Source organism: Octopus sinensis, linkage group LG30 (assembly GCF_006345805.1).
Source record: "Octopus sinensis linkage group LG30, ASM634580v1, whole genome shotgun sequence".
In the NCBI taxonomy this organism is placed as follows: Eukaryota; Metazoa; Mollusca; class Cephalopoda; order Octopoda; family Octopodidae; genus Octopus; species Octopus sinensis.
In genome coordinates, this window is record NC_043026.1 from 8,059,124 (window position 1) to 8,081,623 (window position 22,500).

Below are 22,500 nucleotides of genomic sequence, written 5' to 3' on the forward strand. Positions count from 1 at the left end.
CCACATGTCAGGTGTTGAGGTGATCGCAGAGCAACACGAGATGAAGTGGTTTACTCAAAAGCACAATGCACCACCAACTCTAGGAATTGAAACCACAATCTTATGATCCTGAGTGCAACAGCCCAATCCCTGGGCCACACACTACTATACCACACTGCTATAACACATGGCTCAGTGGTTAGGGTACTGCACTCCTAATCGTTGGATTACAGTTTCAATTCCTGGACCTGACAATGCATTATATTCTTCAGCATAACACTTCATTTCACATTGCTCCAGTTCACTTTCCAGGCAAAAGTGAGTAATCCTAAAATGGACTGGCATCCTTTCCAGGGGGGAAATATATATACCAGGAAATCAGCAATAGAATTCTAGGGCTTGGGAAGAACCTATCTGCCCCACCTTTTTTCTTTTCTTACAATATCACACTTTACTACACTAATAGCTGTGTGGTTAGAAAGTTTGCTTCTCAAGGCGCAGGAGTGGCTGTGTGGTAAGTAGCTTGTTACAACCACATGGTCTGGGTTCAGTCCCACTGCGTGGCATCTTGGGCAAGTGTCTTCTACTATAGCCTCAGGCCGACAAAAGCCTTGTGAGTGGATTTGGTAGACGGAAACTGAAAGAGCCTGTCGTCTATATATGTATATATATATGTAGTGTGGTGTGGTTGTGTGTCTGTGTTTGTCCCCCTAGCATTGCTTGACAACCGATGCTGGTGTGTTTACGTCCCCGTCACTTAGCGGTTCGGCAAAAGAGACCGATAGAATAAGTACTGGGCTTACAAAGAATAAGTCCCGGGGTCGATTTGCTCGACTGAAAAAAGGCGGTGCTCCAGCATGGCCGCAGTCAAATGACTGAAACAAGTAAAAAGAGTAAAGAGTAACCATCTAGTTCCAGGTTCAGTCCCACTGTGTGGCACCTTGGGCATGTGTCCTCTACTATAACCTTGGACCACCAAAGCCTCATGATTGAACTCTGTAGGTGGAAATTCCCATCGAGAGTGTATGTGCATGTGAAAGTGCTTGTGCCATCTTTAGTAGATAGGGAAACTAGTATAACATATTATGTGGAAGCACATGGCCTAGTGGTTAGGGTCCCGCACACCTGATCGTAAGATTGTAGTTTCAATTCCTGGACCAGACAATGCCTTGTATTCTTGAGCAAAACAGTTCATTTCATGTCGCTCCAACTACTTTGATGGTAAAAGTGAGTAACCCTGAAATGAACTAGCATCCTATCCAGGGGGGAAATATATACACCACAGAATCAAGGAAACAGGCCTTGTAATTCTGTGGCTTGGGAAGGACCTTTGTACCTTCTTGGTTTTACAATAACATTACATATTGTAACATTACAATAACATTAGTGGTTGGCGTTAGAAAGGGCATCCAGCTGTAGAAACATTGCCAGATCAGACTGGAGCTTGGCGCAGCCTTCTGGCTTCCCAGATCCCCGGTCGAACCATCCAACCCATGCTAGCATGGAGAACGGACGTTAAACGATGATGGTGTGTGTGTGTGTGGTGTGTGTGTGTGTGTGTGTGGCAAGGCTGTGTCTTTTCAATATCAGGGACAATCCATGTGGTGGGCATCTATACAGTTTCCATCGATTCAATTTCAGTCATATTAATGGAATCAGCATCAAGGCTATGATTAAAATTGAATTAAAAGAAAATCCTGTCAGGTGTCCCAGATGAACCAACTTCACGGCCGGAGGTGCAGATGAGGGCAGCTGCATCGAACTCTCTCATGCACCAAATGGCATTTTGCTAAAAAGCATCCGTGAAGTAAAATCATGTAGGAACACCGAATGTCGGTGCCCCAGCATGGCCACAACTCGTGAGCTGAAACTAGATAAAATCAAATAAATAAAAATAATAAATAAACTGCCTAAAATGCCATGCAGTGGGACTGAACCCAGGATCCTGTGGTTACAAAGCAAACTCCTTAACCATTGAGTTATGAGACAACATAATGCATGCCTCTGAAACCTTAACTACCCCTCCCCACCCGATACCAACATCCCCATCACCGACCCCACCTAATCACGCTGACTGCTAATCAATAAACTATGTAAATTAAAACTCAAAATAAATGAAATAGCCAATCAACCATGACCATCACTGCAGAACAGTGGCAAATACTTACATTTCTAACACAAGTTTCAACTGCTCCAGTTTGGCCTTCTTCTCCTCTATGACACTGTTCTTCTTCACTTTGTTCTCGTTCAACAAAAACCTAACGATATCCAACACCTCCTGTAGCTGTTTGGGCTTCTTCAGTTTCAGGTGGCCCTTCCTGTAGCCCTGGTATTTTTGAAACAGCTCGAAAAACCTGGAAACCACAACGACAACAGCAGATAGAAGACATGTAGCGGAAAAGACAGAAGATTGAAGATTGATCTCTTGAAGACAGAAGATCACTGTCATAAGATTAAAGACAAAACATTAAAGACATATGGTCAAAGGCATAAGACTAAAGGCATATGACTAAAGGCATATGACTAAAGGCATAAGATTAAAGGCATAAGATTAAAGACATAAGACTAAAGACATAAGATTAAAGACATAAGATTAAAGACATAAGATTAAAGACATAAGATTAAAGATATAAGATTAAAGACAGAAAATCAAAGACAAAAACATCAACATCAGAAGATTGAAGACAAGATTAAAGTCAGATGATTAAGAACAGAAGATTAGATACAGGAAATTAAACACAGAAACAGAACACAAGTCTGAATTCAGAAGACAGAAGATTAAAGATAGAAGACAGAAATGAGAAGATTCAAGACAAAGATTAGAAGTTTAAAAGCAGAAGATTAAAGACTAAGAAGGCAGAAGTTGACACAAGACTGATGAAGGAAGAAGACGAAAGAAGAGAGAAACTATACAGAAAAAAATAGGAAAAAATTAAAAACAGAATACAGAATATTAAAGACATAAGACAAGAGATGAAGTTGAGAGAAGATTGAAGATTGACGAAGACTAAGGAAGTCTGAAAGCCGAGTGTCAAAAATGTAGGTGTAAAAGGTATTTACTTGGCGTGTTTGACTTCCATTTTCATCTTCTGTTTTGGAGTTCTGTCTCCATGTCTGATAACTGCAATGACACAGCGGAGTTCCATCCTGGAAGAGAGAGAGAGAGAGAATGAGTGAATGAGAGGGAGAAAGTGTGAGTGAGAGAATGAGTGAATGAGAGGGAGAAAGTGTGAGTGAGTGACAGTATGAGTAAGAACATAGGAAATGCCTAACACACACATGTACATACACAGGCAATACATATACAATTATATATATGCGTGTATATCTAAAGAGCTAAAAAAACCACTAAGTGGTCAGCCGTATGCTAGAAGTAGATCACCAACGATCAAACTACAAAGAAAAGAATGTTCTCTAGAGAAAAATTCAGCGGACACCAGAACAAAATGCGGGCAAGACAGATGAAAATTATATAAAAATCAAGAATTACTCGCAGACCGGCGGTTTTGCCTATTAACAAATGAATCACTTACGTAATCCCTCGTCCGTAGGCTCATCAGTGCGATCGTTCCAGAGGTAATATAATTTGTAAAACTAACCACCAGTTTTCCGTATAAAAATTATATATATATATATATATATATATATATATATATATATATAAGAAAAAAGCAACAAGAATGGATCAATATTTCGGTACAATTGTTTCGTACGAAGACAGCTTTATTAAGGCTGCAAATATTGCAGTAAATAAGTGACCCGTACTCATCAGCCGAAAAACATCTGGGTTCTCCAAACATCTAAGGGGGTGGTGTTACACTCCTGAAAACACCACCCCCTTAGATGTTTGGAGAACTCAGATGTTTTTTCGGCTGATGAGTACGGGTCACTTATATTTACTGCAATATTTGCAGCCTTAATAAAGCTGTCTTCGTACGAAACAATTGTACCGAAATATTGATCCATTCTTGTTGCTTTTTTCTTATTTATAATCACCCCGCATTATCTTATGGTTAACACCATATAGATCTCTGGTGCATCTAAGTTAAGTACCGCATTCATGTGAATTCAACAGAACTCACTTGAATTTTAATTGCTTTTACTGAATATATATATATACACTACTAATATAGGATGAAGTTTTTTTACAGAAAAAAAATTTCATCAAAAATGTGGCAGCATATTAAAATACCTTTAAAGATTAAAACTATAAACAACTTATAAACAAGGGCAAAAGAAAATTATTTCCATGCCAATATGCTGATAACAGACTTTTAAATCGTCAATTTCCACATATTATTATACCCACTACAGAATTTTAAAAAATTCTGTTGGCTAGCTTTCCTCAATTTCAGCACAACGTATTTCTGTAGTGGGTATAATAATATGTGGAAATTGACGATTTAAAAGTCTGTTATCAGCATATTGGCATAGAAATAACTAGCAGTATCGCCCAACGTTGCTCGGGTTTGTAAGGGAAATAACTATATAAGCATTTTTAGAGAGTTACTTCCCTTATATAACCCGAGCAAAAATCATTAAAAATGCGGAAAAATGATGGTAAATTTTTTTTTAGATCGTAAACTCATTGTAGACGCGCGCTAATACCCAGAAGGGCTCGATATGAATGACGACTATAAGATACCCGCTTTTGGTTAAACTGCACCGCAAAATGTGGGAGTAGTTAGGAATCTAAATCGGAGGAGACAGAGTCTCACACACACAACTTAAATTTTATATATAAGGATTTTCTTTTGCCCTTGTTTATAAGTTGTACACACACACACTTATTACAAACACACAACATTTACACAGATACACACATTTATTACAGGTGTGTGTATGCATTTGTTTGTGTGTACTGCTGTACTTTGGTCAGGCCCATGGAAGCATAGGTAAGTAGATGTTAAAACAATGGTAAAAATAAGAAAAGACAAAAAAGCAAAGGAATGGAAATTAACATACATTGAGCCTGATGTTGTAGGGACAACTGGTACATCTTCTGGAGCTGAACCTAGAACCCATGGGATGTGCAGCTGAGGCGCCAGGTTCCGCATTACCATAGTCCTGAAATGAAAAAAATTGCATAATTTCTTCTACACTATATATGCAACTGAGAAATGCATGCCATCAAAGTGACACTGGGATACGAATATGTATAGAAATATATACATCAGCAACAGTGTCTGTTTTGTCTGGGCTTACCCTAGTATCTTAGCACAATCATCATAATATTTGCTGGAATTCTTCACAAAACTGAATCCATTGACATCACACACATAAGATTTCCCATTAGCACGGAGAAGATCAAAACCACACACAGTTTGCTGAAAAACAGGAAAAAAAAGAAGCCAGGTTGAAGAGAGAGAGAGAGAGAGAGAAGAGGATGGCATCAGTAAAGAGAAGGTATTAAGATGCCTGAGACTAAACAATGTGGTATCTCAGACTAAATGATGTACCTGCTGCAATATAGTGGTATCTGTGGCTATACTCTGATACAAAGGATGTACTTTAATACAGTAAATCCTCGAGTATAGTCCGCCCTTGAGTATAATAGGCAGGGGATTTTTAGGGCGCTGGAGGTAACGGGGATTTGAGCACCACCTTTAATCGCTGTGGTCACCATGTAGGCAATCATCAAAATTTTTGTTCGTCTTGTGGTTGAGACAGGCTCCTTATCTTTCCTGATGAGAAGATTGCATAATACACCCTTTATTCCTTTGGAATTAAAAAATGTTGTCTTCGAAACATATGTCGAGAGTAAAGGAATTTTGTTAACATCTTCGTTCGACTCCATTCTTTTATTTATTCATATAACAACACACAAATTCTACACAAGAACCCGGAGTTTCTAACCCTTGACAGGTCGCTTCAACCGTGTTTCTGACGTGAATTTGCTACCAGGTTTCGGTTTAACGAATTTTTTCCATGCTGACGATAAACATAGGATAATTCATTCACCTACTTAATATTATATATATATATATATATATATATATATATAGAGAGAGAGAGAGAGAGAGAGAGAGAGAGAGAGATGCATACACACATATACAAGGATACATTACACTGACCTTGAAGGCAAGGGAAACTTCTCTGGCAATGCACTTCTCCATGGCACTGAGAATAACAGGATATCGTACTTCCTTGCCGTCTTTATCTCTTTCTACTTTGCCATCAAGTGCGGGAGACTTTCTCGCTTCAGCGTGGGCGTAGTCAGGGCCAACTGCATATACCTGTAGCCAGAAAGAGAAAAACGTCAACTGTGGTGATATCAACAACAATAAGGGGACAGAGAAGAAACCCTCAAGAGATATTATACATATATATATAATGTTCTTTTATTGGTTTCAGCCATCAAGGACAAGAAGAAAGACTGTTCTGCAAAGCTTTTGATCAAACTCAAGCATCACCTCCAACGAAGCATCCTTTGGTTTTTCTTGGATGAGAAAAATTTCTGCTTGGATCACATTCACAATCACACACAAACACACAACGTTTCTTAGACATATCATCATCATCATCATTGTTTAACGTCCGTTTACCATGCTAGCATGGGTTGGACGGTTCAACTGGGTTTCGGGGAAGCCAGATGGCTGCACCAGACCCAGTCTGCTCTGGCAATGTTTCTACAGTTGGATGCCCTTCCTAACGCCAACCACTCCGAGAGTGTAGTGGGTGCTTTTTACATGCCACCTGCATAGTTGCCAGGCGAGGCTGGCAAACGGCCACGATCGGATGGTGCTTTTTACGTGCCACCGGCACGGAGGCCAAATGAGGCTGGCAACGGCCACAATCGGATGGTGCATTTTACGTGCCACCAGCACAGGTGCCAGACGAGGCTGGCAAATGGCCACGATCGGATGGTGCTTTTTACGTGCCACTGGCACGGGGGCCAAATGAGGCTGGCAAATGACCACAATCGGATGATGCATTTTACATGCCACCTGCACACCTATATAAACACATACACATCCTCTCTATCACACACACACACATACAGAGCCTCATGCTAACACATACACTCACTTAGACACACATACACAAACTAAAACCAATGCCACAAGATCAAGTATAAATAAAATTACCTTTACGTCGGTGCCATCTGTGGGCATGAACTCTTCGTATATGTAGGACCCTGTTTTTCGTACCTTGTTAATTGGGGAGTATACACTACTTCGAGCGCCAATCTGTAAAGAAGAAAAGAGATACACAATGAGAACAGAGAACACCAACCCCTGACGAGATCACTAAGGATCTCCTTTACAGCAGCACACCTGGTTCTGGCCTCTCTCTCCAATAACCATGTACTTCCACTATAGCAAGATACCTATTTCTGCCTCTCTATTTCTCTATCACACTCTAACCCAGTGCTTTTCAAACTTTTTGCTGGAGCGGAACCCCAAGGAAACATTCCACTGGCTCGAGGAACCCCTGTGCAATAATTTAATAGTCTTATGCACACATATCTGCACAGGAGACTTAAAAATTACTGCCGATTTTAGCAGTTTTGTAACTTCTTGCAGAACCCCTGGACTGTACTGGCGGAACCCTGGTTGAAAACCACTGCTCTAACCTTTCATCATCTGATACTGGATCTCTTTGTTTCTCTCCTTGTTTTTTTTCTATGTCCCTTTCTGTAGAAGAGCATAGGCTCGAAATGTAAATGACTTTTTCTATTCCTGAGTGTTATACTAATACATGTTTGTTTTGTACAACACCTGTCTTCGTCTTTTATTTTTTCGTAAACTTTCCCTATATATATATATCTGTGTGTGTGTGTGTGTGTGTGTGTGTGTGTGTGTGTGTGTATGTGTGTGTGTGTGTGTGTGTGTGTTGTAAATATATATATATATATATATATACATACACACACACATATATATGCACATACAGATATCAATATATGCCAAATATGCCGAAAAAAAGGCAAAAATTGTCAATAACCATTATAATTTATGCGTCTTGAAACAAGCCGATAGAAATCTCTAAAAAATCCGTTATTACCGTATTGGTCCCAATTTCGGGGTTAATTTCATAAGAATTTTCCCCTCTTCAGCGATAAATACGTGAGATATAAGTAAAATACTTACTCATTGGGACCAATACGGTAATAACAGATTTTTTAGAAATTTCTATCGGTTTGTTTTGAGACGCATAGATTATAATGGTTAATGACAACTTTTGTCTTTTTTTCGGCATATTTGGCATTAGAATTTTTCTTTTGCCCTCATTTTGTAAATTATTTATAAATTTAACCTTTAAAGGTATTTTTTGATATGCTGGCCATTGATAAAATTTTTTTTTTCCCGAAAAAAATTTTATCCTACATTAGTTATAGATATCAATATATGTGTACATAAATACACACACACACCTCTCTCTTCTCTCTCTCTCACTGGGTAACCATGTACCTCCTCTGTAGCAGGACACCTATTTCTGCCTCTCTGTTTCTCTGTCACACTCTAACCCTTTCACCATTTGATACTGGATCACCTCCTCCTCCAATGCCCACCCCTGTTGTGGAAAGACTCCTGCTTCTGTCTCTCTGTCACACTCTAACCTTTCATCCTCTGACACAAGATCCCCTCCTCAAATGCCCCTGGCCCTCTCATAATTCCTTGTCTTGTGAGTCACTTGGTGACCCTGCCAGTGCTGGTGAATATGTTTGATAAAAATGAACATTTTTTTAATGTACTGGTACTTTTTTTAACAAAAAATTAAGAACACTATAAGCCTTACAATAATATGTGATCGCTGCTATTTCTAGCACACAAAACATAGTTGGGTTACCTTGATGTTTGTTTAAATTAGTGTTATATTACAACTACAAGAAATTACAGAAAGAAATATTTACTAAGCAAGTGAAATTTTACTTCACAAATGCTTTTTGGCAACTGCCATTTGGTACATGAGAGAGTTCAATGCAGCTGCCCTCATCTGCACCTCCTGCTGTGAAGTTGGTTCATCTGGGACACCTGACAGGAAGCGATCCAGTTTTATTTTAAAGACATCTGCATCCACCCCATGCAGGTCTCTCAGGTCCTTCGGGAGGATATTGAAGAGCAGTGGACCTCTGAAGCCCAGGCTCTCACAGTATCTTGTCCTACATCTTAATGGCAAATTTGGAGTCCTTGACACGGCACTGTGCAGTGGGACCCAGTTCTGGTATTTGTGTAACTCTCGATGCCAAAGTTTGGGACAAGTCCTTCCAGGATCTTCCAGATGTATATTATGACATACCTTTCTCACCTACGCTCTAAGGAATTACATACCGGAAATAAATTATATTAGGCAACTTATTAAAACTTACTGAAGCTTCAAACTCACACGATTTATTTCTTTTCCATCATTATCTAAGAATTATCAAGTGAATTTGTTGCTATGCTCTCTGACACCTTATAGGTATTAAAATATCTAGGAGATCATTGCTATGGTTTTGCACACTACACATAAGTGAACTACCTTGCTGCTTGTTTAAAACAGAGAGATTATGACCGTGATAGAATAATGAAAGCAATATCTACTAAGCAAGTGAGCCCTATTATACGAAGAAACAATCAGACATAAAATATCATAAAAATTATTCGAATTGGGAATCAAATGTAAAAATATTATCAAGTATTATCAAGTAGGCGCAGGAGTGGATGTGTGGTAAGTAGCTTGCTAACCAACCACATGGTTCCAGGTTAGTCCCACTGCGTGGTATCTTGGGCAAGTGTCTTCTGCTATAGCCCCGGGCCGACCAATGCCTTGTGAGTGGATTTGGTAGACGGAAACTGAAAGAAGCCTGTCGTATATATGTGTGTATATATATATATATATATATATATATATATGTGTGTCGTGGCCGATGCCAGCACCACCTCAACTGGCTTCCGTGCCGGTGGCACATAAAATACACCAATCCGACCGTGGCCGTTGCCAGCCTCGCCTGGCACCTGTGCAGGTGGCACGTAAAAAGCACCCACTACACTCACGGAGTGGTTGGCGTTAGGAAGGGCATCCAGCTGTAGAAACATTGCCAGATTAGACTGGAGCCTGGTGCAGCCTTGTGTGTGTGTGTGTATAGACAGATAGATAGATAGATAGATAGGCAGACAGACAATCATACACACATATATATATCACTATTGAGCAGAGTGTGTGTATCATCTTCATTATTGTTTAACGTCCGTTTTCCATACGGGCATGGGTTGGACGGTTTGACAAAGAGGTAACTGTGCAAAACATTTAAGCATTAAATATACGAAAAAACTACAGGTTTTTACCAAAAACTCCTCAAATATATTAGGTTTTAATGTTAACATAAATAAGCTTTTCAAAAACATATTTGCTTACATATATATATCTTCATGTGTATATACAAACATAAATATACATGTATAAATATATATATATATATATATACATCATACATATATACACATACGCACACATATATACACATACACACACATATCTATGCATATATATACATATATATATGCATACATATATATACATATATATAGCATACATATATATACATATATATATGCATATATATTACATATATATACATACTATATAATACATATATATACATTATATATATACATACATATATATACATATATATATACATACATATATATACATAATATATATACATATATATATACATACATATATACATATATATATACATACATATATATACATATTATATTACATATATATATACATACATATATATCATATATATCATCATATATACATATATATTCATATATATATACAACATATACATACATATATATATGCATACATATATATACATATATATATACATACATATATATACATATATATATATACATATATACATACATATATACATACAATATATATATATAATATATATATACATACATATATATACATATATATGTATATATATATGTATATATATATAGATATATATATATATGCATACATATATATACATATATATATACATACATATACATACATATATATATATACATATATATATACATACATATCTACATACATATATATACATATATATACATATCTATATATATACATACACACATATACACATACCTACACAAATATAAACATACACATACATATATATATATATACATACACACATATACACATACCTACACAAATATATACATACACATACATATATATATAGATATATACATACATATATACATATATATACATGCCTACATACACTTACATGCATACATACATACACATACCACCTGACCACATGACCGACCAGGCTATCAGATGTTGTTACACATCGCTGGTCACAATGCACTTCGCATTGTTTTAGCCTTCAAATGACGCCACCCCGCTGGCTAAGAAGTAAGAGTGAGAGAAAGTTGCAGCGAAAGAGTACAGCAGGGATCACCACCATCCCGTCAGAGCCTCGTGGAGCTTTTAGGTGTTTTCGTTCAGTAAACACTCACAATGCCTGGTCTGGGAATCGAAACTACGATCCTACGACCGCGAGTCTGCTGCCCTAACCACTGGGCCATTACGCCTCCACACACACACATATATATATATATATATGACGGGCTTCTTTCAGTTTCCGTCTACCAAATCTGCTCACAAAGCTTTGGTTGGCTCAAGGCTACAGCAGAAGACACTTACCCAAGGTGTCTGGGAATCGAAACCACGATCCTACGACTGCGAGTCCGCTGCCCTAACCACTGGGCCATTACGCCTCCACACATATAAATACATACATACATATGTATATTTACATACACACATATATATATATACATACACATATGTATATATACACACACACATGCATAGAAACATCAGACATTATGATGAACTCAGGAATGACATGAATGAAAAATGAACGTATTAATTTCATGGTTTTCGCGAGACCCAAAACAAGTCACATGCGCAATACATGTCTATATTCATTCATGCTGCTAGAAATAGCAGCCAGCTAAGGCTGATCACTGACAAGAAACACACATGAAATTGTATATATTTCTTTATTGCCCACAAGGGGTTAAACACAGAGGGGACAAACAAGGACAGACAAACGGATTAAGTCGATTACTTCGAACCCAGTGCGTAACTGGTACTAATTTAATCGACCCCGAAAGGATGAAAGGCAAAGTCCACCTCGGCGGAATTTGAACTCAGAACATAACGGCAGATGAAATACCTATTTCTTTACTACCCACAAGTGGCTAAACACAGAGAGGACAAACGGATTAAGTTGATTACATCAACCCCAGTGTGTAACTGGTACTAATTTAATCGACCCCGAAAGGATGAAAGGCAAAGTCGACCTCGGCGGAATTTGAACTCAGAACGTAACGGCAGATGAAATACCTATTTCTTTACTACCCACAAGTGGCTAAACACAGAGAGGACAAACGGATTAAGTCGATTACATCGACCCCAGTGCGTAAATGGTACTAATTTAATCGACCCCGAAAGGATGAAAGGCAAAGTCCACCTCGGCGGAATTTGAACTCAGAACATAACGGCAGATGAAATACCTATTTCTTTACTACCCACAAGTGGCTAAACACAGAGAGGACAAACGGATTAAGTTGATTACATCGACCCCAGTGTGTAACTGGTACTAATTTAATCGACCCCGAAAGGATGAAAGGCAAAGTCGACCTCGGCGGAATTTGAACTCAGAACGTAACGGCAGATGAAATACCTATTTCTTTACTACCCACAAGTGGCTAAAAACAGAGAGGACAAACGGATAAGAGATTACACGACACCCCAGTGCGTAAATGGTACTAATTTAATCGACCCCGAAAGGATGAAAGGCAAAGTCAACCTCGGCAGAATTTGAACTCAGAACGTAGCGACAGATGAAATACTGCTAAGCATTTCGCCCGGCATGCTAACGTTTCTGCCAGCTCGCCACCTTACACCTGAAATTGTATAGTCCAAGATACACCACTGTCTGAATAAAAAACAAGACGGTCACAGCTGGGACATCTTGAGGCCTACCAGATGAAAACTGACCCGGGGTTAAACAAGAATAACAAGGAAAGAAATATCAAATTATGCAGTGCTTGATGAATAAAGGAGGAGATGGTCAAAGCTGAGTTGTCTTTGATTATATACCTATTAGATCAAGAGTGACCTGGAGTTGAAAAGCAACAAGGAATTAGGCATCCGTGCCGGTGGGACGTAAAAAGCACCGTCCGATCGTGGCCGTTGCCAGCCTCACCTGGCCCCCATGCCAGTGGCATGTAAAAAGCACCATCTGATCATGGCCGTTGCCAGCCTCGCCTGGCCCCCGTGCCAGTGGCATGTAAAAAGCACCATCCGATCGTGGCTGTTGCCAGCCTCGCCTGGCCCCCGTGCTGGTGGCACGTAAAAAGCATCATTCAACCGTGGCCATTTGCCAGCACCGTCCGGCACATAAAAAGCACCCACTACACTCATGGAGTGGTTGGCATTAGGAAGGGCATCCAGCTGTAGAAACATTGCCAGATCAGACTGGGCCTGGTGCAGCTTTCTGGCCTCCCAGACCCCACTTGAACCATCCAACCCATGCTAGCATGGAAAGCGGACGCTAAATGATGATGATGATGCTGATGATGATGTAGTCCCAGATACACTAAGTCTGAATAAAAGAGATGGTTATAGTTGGGTATCATTGATCATGAGAATGCTCGATCAGCATTGACCTAGGGCTAAATGACAACAAAGAAGGACACATTTGATAATGTAGTACAAGGTGTACCTTGACAGAATAAAAGACAGAATGATCACAACTGGACCATCTATGATCATGTATCTGCTGGATTAGGACTGACCAGGGGTTCAACAAAGAAACAATGGCAGGGAAGAACACGGATCTTTTCTGTTTGAACGGCACATGTCAACGCAATTTCTAGTTAACTAAACACTTTTAAACTTCGTATACTGGTAGAATGTGTTTATAAAACATCATTTTTTTCTTGGCTTTATTGAGAAAATTCTATAGTTTGTAAGATATTTCGTCTGAAATTTTGAGCATTTCGGCAATTTTAACCAATCGTTGACCTCCATTGACGTAAACAACATTCCATGCTGTATGAATATGTCCCTCGTTTAAGAAACAGATTGGGTTTATTTACATTTGCGAAGAAAAAAAGATACCTTTCCCCCACCCCTAACCTTAACCATAACTCTAAACCTAACCCTAAAATAGATTGAAATGCAATAGATCGATACTAGGGCCTTAATTATGGGTGACATTTTCATTTGACACCGCTAGAAAAAAATCCCATTTTCCATAGCGGTGTCATATGAAATGTCACCCATAATTATAACCCTAGTATCGATCTATTGCATTTCAATCTATTTTAGGGTTAGGTTTAGAGTTATGGTTAAGGTTAGGGGTGAGGAAAGGTATCTTTTTTTCTTCGCAAATGTAAATAAACCCAATCTGTTTCTTAAACGAGGGACATATTCATACAGCACGGAATGTTTTCACCCCAAATGGAGGTCAGCGATTGGTTAAAATTGCCGAAATTAAAGTGGAAATATGTTACAAACTATAGAATTTTCTCAATAAAGCCAAGATGAAAATGATGTTTTATAAACACATTCTACCAGTATACGAAGTTTAAAAGTGTTTAGTTAACTAGAAATTGTGTTGACAGGTGCCGTTCAAACGGAAAAGATCGAAGAACACATTAGATAGTGTAGTCCTAGCTACACTATGTCCGAATGAAAGGAGGTATGGTTATAGTGTCAACACCTTTTGTCATAAGTCTTCTGGATTGATACAGATTAATACAACAAAGAAAGACACATTTGATAATGTAGTCCTAGATACACTATGCCAGGATAAAAGACAGGATGATCACAACTGGAACATCTTTGATCGTGTATCTGCTGGATTAGGACTGACCAGGGGTTCAACAAAGAAACAATGGCAGGGAAGAACACATTTGATAATGTAGTCCTAGATACACTATGCCAAGATAAAAGACAGGATAGCCACAGATGGAACGGCTTTGATCACAGGCCTGCCAGACAAGGACTAAGCAACAACAAGGAAGGACACATTTGATAATGTAGTCCTAGATACACTATGCCAGGATAAAAGACAGGATGGCCACAGATGGAACGGCTTTGATCATAGGCCTGCTGGATCAGGACTAAGCAACAACAAGGAAGGACACATTTGATAATGTAGTCCTAGATACACTATGCCAGAATAAAAGACAGGATGGCCACAGATGGAACGGCTTTGATCATAGGCCTGCTGGATCAGGACTAAGCAACAACAAAGAAAGACACATTTGATAATGTAGTCCTAGATACACAATGCCAGAATAAAAGACAGGATGGCCACAGATGGAACGGCTTTGATCATAGGCCTGCTGGATCAGGACTAAGCAACAACAAAGAAAGACACATTTGATAATGTAGTCCTAGATACACTATGCCAGAATAAAAGACAGGATGGCCACAGATGGAACGGCTTTGATCATAGGCCTGCTGGATCAGACTAAGCAACAACAAAGAAAGACACATTTGATAATGTAGTCCTAGATACACTATGTTCCAGAATAAAAGACAGGATGGCCACAGATGGAACGGCTTTGATCATAGGCCTGCTGGATCAGGACTAAGCACAACCATGAAGGACACATTGATAATGTAGTCCTAGATACCTATGCCAGGATAAATGACAGGATGGCCACAGATGGAACGGCTTTGATCACAGGCCTGCTGGACCAGGACTAAGCAACAACAAGGAAGGACATATTTGATAATGTAGTCCTAGATACACTATGCCAGAATAAAAGACAGGATGGCCACAGATGGAACGGCTTTGATCATAGGCCTGCTGGATCAGGACTAAGCAACAACAAGGAAGGACACATTTGATAATGTATTCCTAGATACACTATGCCAGAATAATAGACAGGATGGCCACAGATGGAACGTCTTTGATCATTCGTCTGCTGCATCGGAACTGACTTGAAGCTAGACAAGAACAAAGACGAGCACATTAGATAGTGTAGTCCGAGAGAGACTATGCCTGAATAAAAAAAAGGATGCAAACAAATGGAAAATCTTTGATCATAGGTCTGGTGGATCAACACTGACCTGGGATTAAACAGTAGCAACGATGATGTAGTCCATATATACACTAGGTGCAGGAGTGGCTGTGTGGTAAGTAGCTTGTTTACCAACCACATGGTTCCGGGTTCAGTCCCACTGCGTGGCACCTTGGGCAAGTGTATTCTACTATAGCCTCGGGCCGACCAATGCCTTGTGAGTGGATTTGGTAGACGGAAACTGAAAGAAGCCCGTCGTATATATGTGTATATATATATATATATATATATAGAAACATTGTAGAAACATTGCCAAATTAGACTGGAGTCTGGTGCAGCCTTCTGGCTTCCCAGAACCCCGGTCGAACCGTCCAACCCATGCTAGCATGGAGAACGGACGTTAAACGACGATGATGATGATGATGATGATATATATATAGGCGCAGGAGTGGCTGGTGTGGTAAGTAGCTTGCTAACCAACCACATGGTTCCGGGTTCAGTCCCACTGCATGGCACCTTGGGCAAGTGTCTTCTGCTATAGCCTCGGGCTGACCAAAGCCTTGTGAGTGGATTTGGTAGACGGAAACTGAAAGAAGCTTGTCAAATATATGCTATAGATATGTGTGTGTGGTGTGTTTGTGGTTGTGTTTGTCCCCCTAGCATGCTTGACAACCGATGCTGGTGTGTTTATGTCCCCGTCACTTAGCGGTTCGGCAAAAGGGACCGATAGAATAAGTACCAGGCTTACAAAGAATAAGTCCTGGGATCGAGTTGCTCGACTAAAGGCGGTGCTCCAGCATGGCCGCAGTCAAACGACTGAAACAAGTAAAAGAGTAAAAGAGAGTATGCTGTTACTGACAAAACACAATGCTAATAGCTAGAACACATTTCATCATAAGGTCTGCAGCCTCAGGGCTGGCCATGGGCTAAACGACCACTACAGCAAACGCAGCAGCAGCAGCAGTAGTTAGTAGTAGCAGCAGCACTAATTCAACAACAGCTCACATGCACATGAAACATGTCTAATCTAGGATCATCTACGTCTGTTAGCAGGAAGCTAAAAATGTAAATGTGACGTTAACTAAGGGAGCTGGCAATCACCGTGGATGAGAACAAAGAAGCAGGCAGGGATGATAGGGTTGTGAAAGGAAAGGGGGGTCGGGGGGTCGGGGGTCAGTTCTATAAGTCTATGGAAGTGAGGTACACATCAGATCAGAACCCAGGCTACCCTGGGGGGTAGATGATGTTAATGTTTCCAAACTTCAGAAGAAATAAAGAAAATGGGGGGGGGGGGAAAAAAAAAAAAAAACAAAAAAAAAAAAACAAGCTGAGAAAACCCAAAAAAAAAAAACAAACATACAAAAATAAACAATTAAAAAGGTAAAAAAAAAAAAAAAAAAAAAATGCAAATGACATCCTGTAATGGCTTTACCTTGAATGTGAATTCGTGAATTAAATCGTGCTGGAATTAAAGAACAATCATTGACACTTTGGTCTCTAGATTATATTGTAGGGACGAGGGTATAGGTATATATATATATATATATGTATGTGTGCGTGTAGTCGTCACTAAAATGACGGAGGGTGCTAGTCAGCACAAGTATTGCTAGAAATAGGAGTCGAAGCAACTCTTAGCTACATGAGAGAGCGCTTTTCCAACAACTGACAATTGATTTCACATGGCAAAGAGTTGCTTTGACTCCTATTTCTAGCAATGCTGGTGCTGACTAACATCCTCTATCACTTTAGTGGCGACTATACTTGGGCCTTTCGGTTGCAAATTACGAATCACCACCTTAGTAATTTACAATATCTACATACAGGTCGTCATCATCTTAGACCAAAACTGGGTCCGACTGGTCATAAGTCGATTTGGTCCTAAGTCGGCCTGTAGGTCCACATAGTTTTGTTTTATATTTTTACATTCTTGAGGTACATTCTCAGGTAAAAGTCACACACAGCATTTTGTATTCCAGTTCTATATTTAAGAGATGAGGAATTATGTACATTATTTACATTAGATGGATATTTGAGCAAGGTCTGGAGAGAGTAGAGACATCAGACTTGCTACCAAATGCAGATTGGTGAATGCAATTGTCTTCCCAATAGCAACATATGGATGCGAGACCTGGACACTAAAGAAAGCTGACCAGACGAGAATTAATGCATTCGAGCTTTGGTGTTGGAGAAGACTTTTGCGGATTCCATGGACAGCAAGGCTCACCAATGGAGAAGTTCTTAAGCAGAAGCTAGGATCACCAAGTATAGATTGGCATATTTCGGTCATATTATGCGGAGAAAATCCCTGGAGAAGGACATCATGCTCGGAATGGTCAGTGGCAAGAGAGGAAGAGGCCGACCAATGGAGAAGTTCTTAAGCAGATAAGGCTGAAAATGTCGCTAGAGGCTAGGATCACCAAGCATAGATTGGCATATTTCGGTCATATTATGCAGAGAAAATCCCTGGAGAAGGACATCATGCTCGGAATGGTCAGTGGCAAGAGAGGTAGAGGCCAACCAATGGAGAAGTTCTTAAGCAGATCAGGCCGAAAATGTCGCTAGAAGCTAGGATCACCAAGCATAGATTGGCATATTTCGGTCATATTATGCGTAGAAAATCCCTGGAGAAGGACATCATGCTCGGAATGGTCAGTGGCAAGAGAGGAAGAGGCCGACCAATGGAGAAGTTCTTAAGCAGATAAGGCCGAAAATGTCGCTAGAGGCTAGGATCACCAAGCATAGATTGGCATATTTCGGTCATATAATGCGGAGAAAATCCCTGGAGAAGGACATCATGCTAGGAATGGTCAGTGGCAAGAGAGGAAGAAGCCGACCAATGGAGAAGTTCTTAAGCAGATCAGGCCGAAAATGTCGCTAGAAGCTAGGATCAGCAAGCATAGATTGGCATATTTCGGTCATATTATGCGGAGAAAATCCCTGGAGAAGGACATCATGCTCGGAATGGTCAGTGGCAAGAGAGGAAGAGGCCGACCAATGGAGAAGTTCTTAAGCAGATCAGGCCGAAAATGTCGCTAGAAGCTAGGATCACCAAGCATAGATTGGCATATTTCGGTCATATTATGTGGAGAAAATCCCTGGAGAAGGACATCATGCTTGGAATGGTCAGTGGCAAGAGAGGAAGAGGCCGACCAATGGAGAAGTTCTTAAGCAGATCAGGCCGAAAATGTCGCTAGAAGCTGGGATCACCAAGCATAGATTGGCATATTTCGGTCATATTATGCGGAGAGAATCCCTGGAGAAGGACATCATGCTTACAATGGTCAGTGGCAAGAGAGGAAGAGGCCGACCAAGAACCCGCTGGCTTGACACCATCAGGAGTGATACCGGAATGGACATAGCCAATCTGAAGGAAGCGGCCCAGGATAGAACTGACTGGAGGACACTGATCCATTGAGTAACCGAGAGTCGACTTCGACTGAGCAGATTGAGAGAGAGGATATTTGTTCTCATCTTGTTTGTTGTTAACACGTTTCGGCTGATATACCCTCCAGCCTTCATCAGGTGTCTTGGGGAAATTTCTCATTCCTAAGGTATGTTGTTGTTATAATTATTATTATTATTATTATTATTATCATTATTATTCAGGTCACTGCCTGGAATCGAACTCGGAATCTTGGGGTTAGTAGCCTTCGCTCTTAACCACTACACCATGTGTTATTCGTTTACCGTCTCAAGCAGTCATCTAATAAACAAATACGAGGTTGCCTCGATGTCTCCGCGACAGGATTTTCATCCAACACTTGGGATAACCACAGTGGTGATCAAAATCCAAACCTAGGGCAGGTGTTTGTTAGATGACGTCATCTGTAGACAGGTTGATTTCTAAGAAATTAAACCCATTAGATTTCAACTGGACTATACATTACTGCTGCCAGGAGCTGGCATGACAATCGTTGTAAGGTCGATCGGTCGTAAGTCGGATAGGTCATAAGTCAACAACGATCTGTATATATGTGTGTATATATATATATATATATATATATATATATATATATATATATACATATATATATAAAAACATTTAAATAATGAGGGAGATAAATTGAATATTAATTTAATTAATATCAATTTAAAACCAGTAGCCTAGCACACAAAAATTTGAAAAATCAGAGAAAATTCTAATACATGTGTATATTTAAAGGGCTAAAAGCCACTAGGTGGTCAGCCGTATGCTAGAAGTCGACCACTTACTATCAAACTACAAAGAAAAGAATGTTCTCTATAGGAAAATTCAGCAGACACCAGAACAAAATGCGGGCAAGACAGATGAAAATTATATAAAAAACCAGAATTACTCACAGACCGGCGGTTTTGACCATTAACGAATGAATCACTTACGTAATCCCTCGTCCGTAGGTTTTTTTATATAATTTTCATCTGTCTTACCTGCATTTTGTTCTGGTGTCCGCTGAATTTTCCTATAGAGAACATTCTTTTCTTGGTAGTTTGATCATAAGTGGTCGACTTCTAGCATACGGCTGACCACCTAGTGGTTTTTAGCCCTTTAAATATACACAGTATTAGAATTTTCTCTGATTTTTCAGATTTTTGTATGCTAAGCTACTGGTTTTAAATTGATATTAATTAAATTAATATTCAATTTATCTCCCTCATTATTTAAATGTTTATATATGTATATATATATATATATATATGTATATATTACGTTTATATATTTGTTTTGCAAGATTTTTTATGCGAAATCGTAAGTTGAAACAGATATTGTTGTATTTAGGAATGGTCATTTTGCCAGTTTAGCCAATAAAAACACACGCACTATATATTTGGCTGACCGTAAGTAAGGAGAGACACTCAAATAAAAAAGAAGAAAGCAAAGGACCACCGATGAGGTCACAGGAGTGTGACGAAAGAACTCTGGCCGAAATAAGATTAAGATCAATGTAAAAAATACATAACGCTGAAGCAAAGTAACGCCAAATATATAATGTGTGTGTTTTTATTGGCTAAACTGGCCAAATGACCATTCCTAAATACAACAATATATATATATATAGACACACACCACACGCACACATATTTAAGTCACAATATATGAAATTATGTAATCTTGTATTATTTGTTAAAAAGCTCTTTAATGCATTATTCTACAAGACATACAGAATACGCAGCATGAGACAAAAGGAAACGATAGGAAATGAATAAAGTTACAAATGACAGAGAAATAGTTTGATGAAATTTTATTTAACAATAAGAGAATTCTAATATCACAAACCAATTGTTTCATAACTTAAAAACATGTAAATACTCTTTACTCTTTTACTTGTTTCAGTCATTTGACTGCGGCCATGCTGGAGCACCGCCTTTAGTCGAGCAAATCGACCCCGGGACTTATTCTTTGTAAGCCCAGTACTTATTCTATCGGTCTCTTTTGCCGAACCGCTAAGTGACGGGGGACGTAAACACACCAGCATCGGTTGTCAAGCAATGCTAGGGGGAACAAACACAGACACACACACATACATATATATATATACAAAATACGACAGGCTTCTTTCAGTTTCCGTCTACCAAATCCACTCACAAGGCTTTGGTCGGCCCGAGGCTATAGTAGAAGACACTTGCCCAAGGTGCCACGCAGTGGGACTGAACCCGGAACCATGTGGTTGGCAAGCAAGCTACTTACCACAAAGCCACTCCTGCACCTATAATTTATATTATTATATTTACTAATAAATAAATTACTTCCATGCCTGCATTAACGCAGAAGACAAAAAAAATCCTTCAAAATAATGCAGAATTTAAGTGTAAGTTAAGAAATGGTGATGAATATATTGGTTATAGAAAATACTCCAACACTGAAGTGTGTGTGTCTGTGTGTATATATGTCTGAGTGTGTGTGTTTTCGTAAACTTTCCTTTTATATAACACGCGCTCACGTGGTCTCACTTTGATCCTATATTCTTATTTCTTTACTACCCACAAGGGGCTACACACAGAGGGGACAAACAAGGATAGACAAACAGATTAAATCGATCCCAGTGCGTAACTGGTACTTATTTAATCGACCCTGAAAGGATGAAAGGCAAAGTCGACCTCGACAGAATTTGAACTCAGAACGTATCGACAGACGAAATACCGCTGAGCATTTCGCCCGGTGCGCTAACATTTCTGCCAGCTCACCGCCTTATCCTATATTCCTTTGATCCTATATTCTACCACTACCAACTCTTACCTTTCCTCGACGGACACTAACCTCTCCATTGGACATTTTACCTCTAAGGACACCTACCCTCTGGCTGCACCTCACCTCTCCTAAACGGATTAAAGTGACTTTGTTATTGATGTGAAATCCTTGAAATACACCACGACGTCTACAAACTTTTAACCTTGAACTTGTTCGTGTGTTGGGGGCACCTTCATTTTGGATAGATCGTTAGCTCCTACACGCATT

The 22,500-nt window shown here is 39.4% G+C and overlaps 2 protein-coding genes across 7 annotated transcripts in view; both read right to left on the reverse strand.

The window, feature by feature from the left end:
* Positions 1–22,500, reverse strand: part of LOC118768538 — a 492,176-nt gene that overhangs the window by 39,983 nt on the left and 429,693 nt on the right. The window lies entirely within an intron of this gene.
* LOC115226758 (inositol hexakisphosphate and diphosphoinositol-pentakisphosphate kinase 2) overlaps positions 2,114–22,500 on the reverse strand; it is a 65,380-nt gene continuing 44,993 nt past the window's right edge. For 3 of the 5 annotated variants that reach the window (XM_036515257.1, XM_029797779.2, XM_036515256.1), the window contains exons 7-12: positions 7,068–7,169; positions 6,054–6,215; positions 5,185–5,306; positions 4,945–5,046; positions 3,040–3,126; positions 2,114–2,333 (exon numbers count right to left, since the gene is read on the reverse strand). In XM_036515257.1, coding sequence (XP_036371150.1) covers positions 2,144–2,333; positions 3,040–3,126; positions 4,945–5,046; positions 5,185–5,306; positions 6,054–6,215; positions 7,068–7,169 — 765 coding nt within the window. In that variant the 3' untranslated portion in view covers positions 2,114–2,143. Of the gene's footprint in view, positions 2,334–3,039; positions 3,127–4,944; positions 5,047–5,184; positions 5,307–6,053; positions 6,216–7,067; positions 7,170–17,499; positions 17,530–22,500 lie in introns of all 5 variants that reach the window. The other 2 variants (XM_036515258.1, XM_036515259.1) reach the window with 2 other exon arrangements.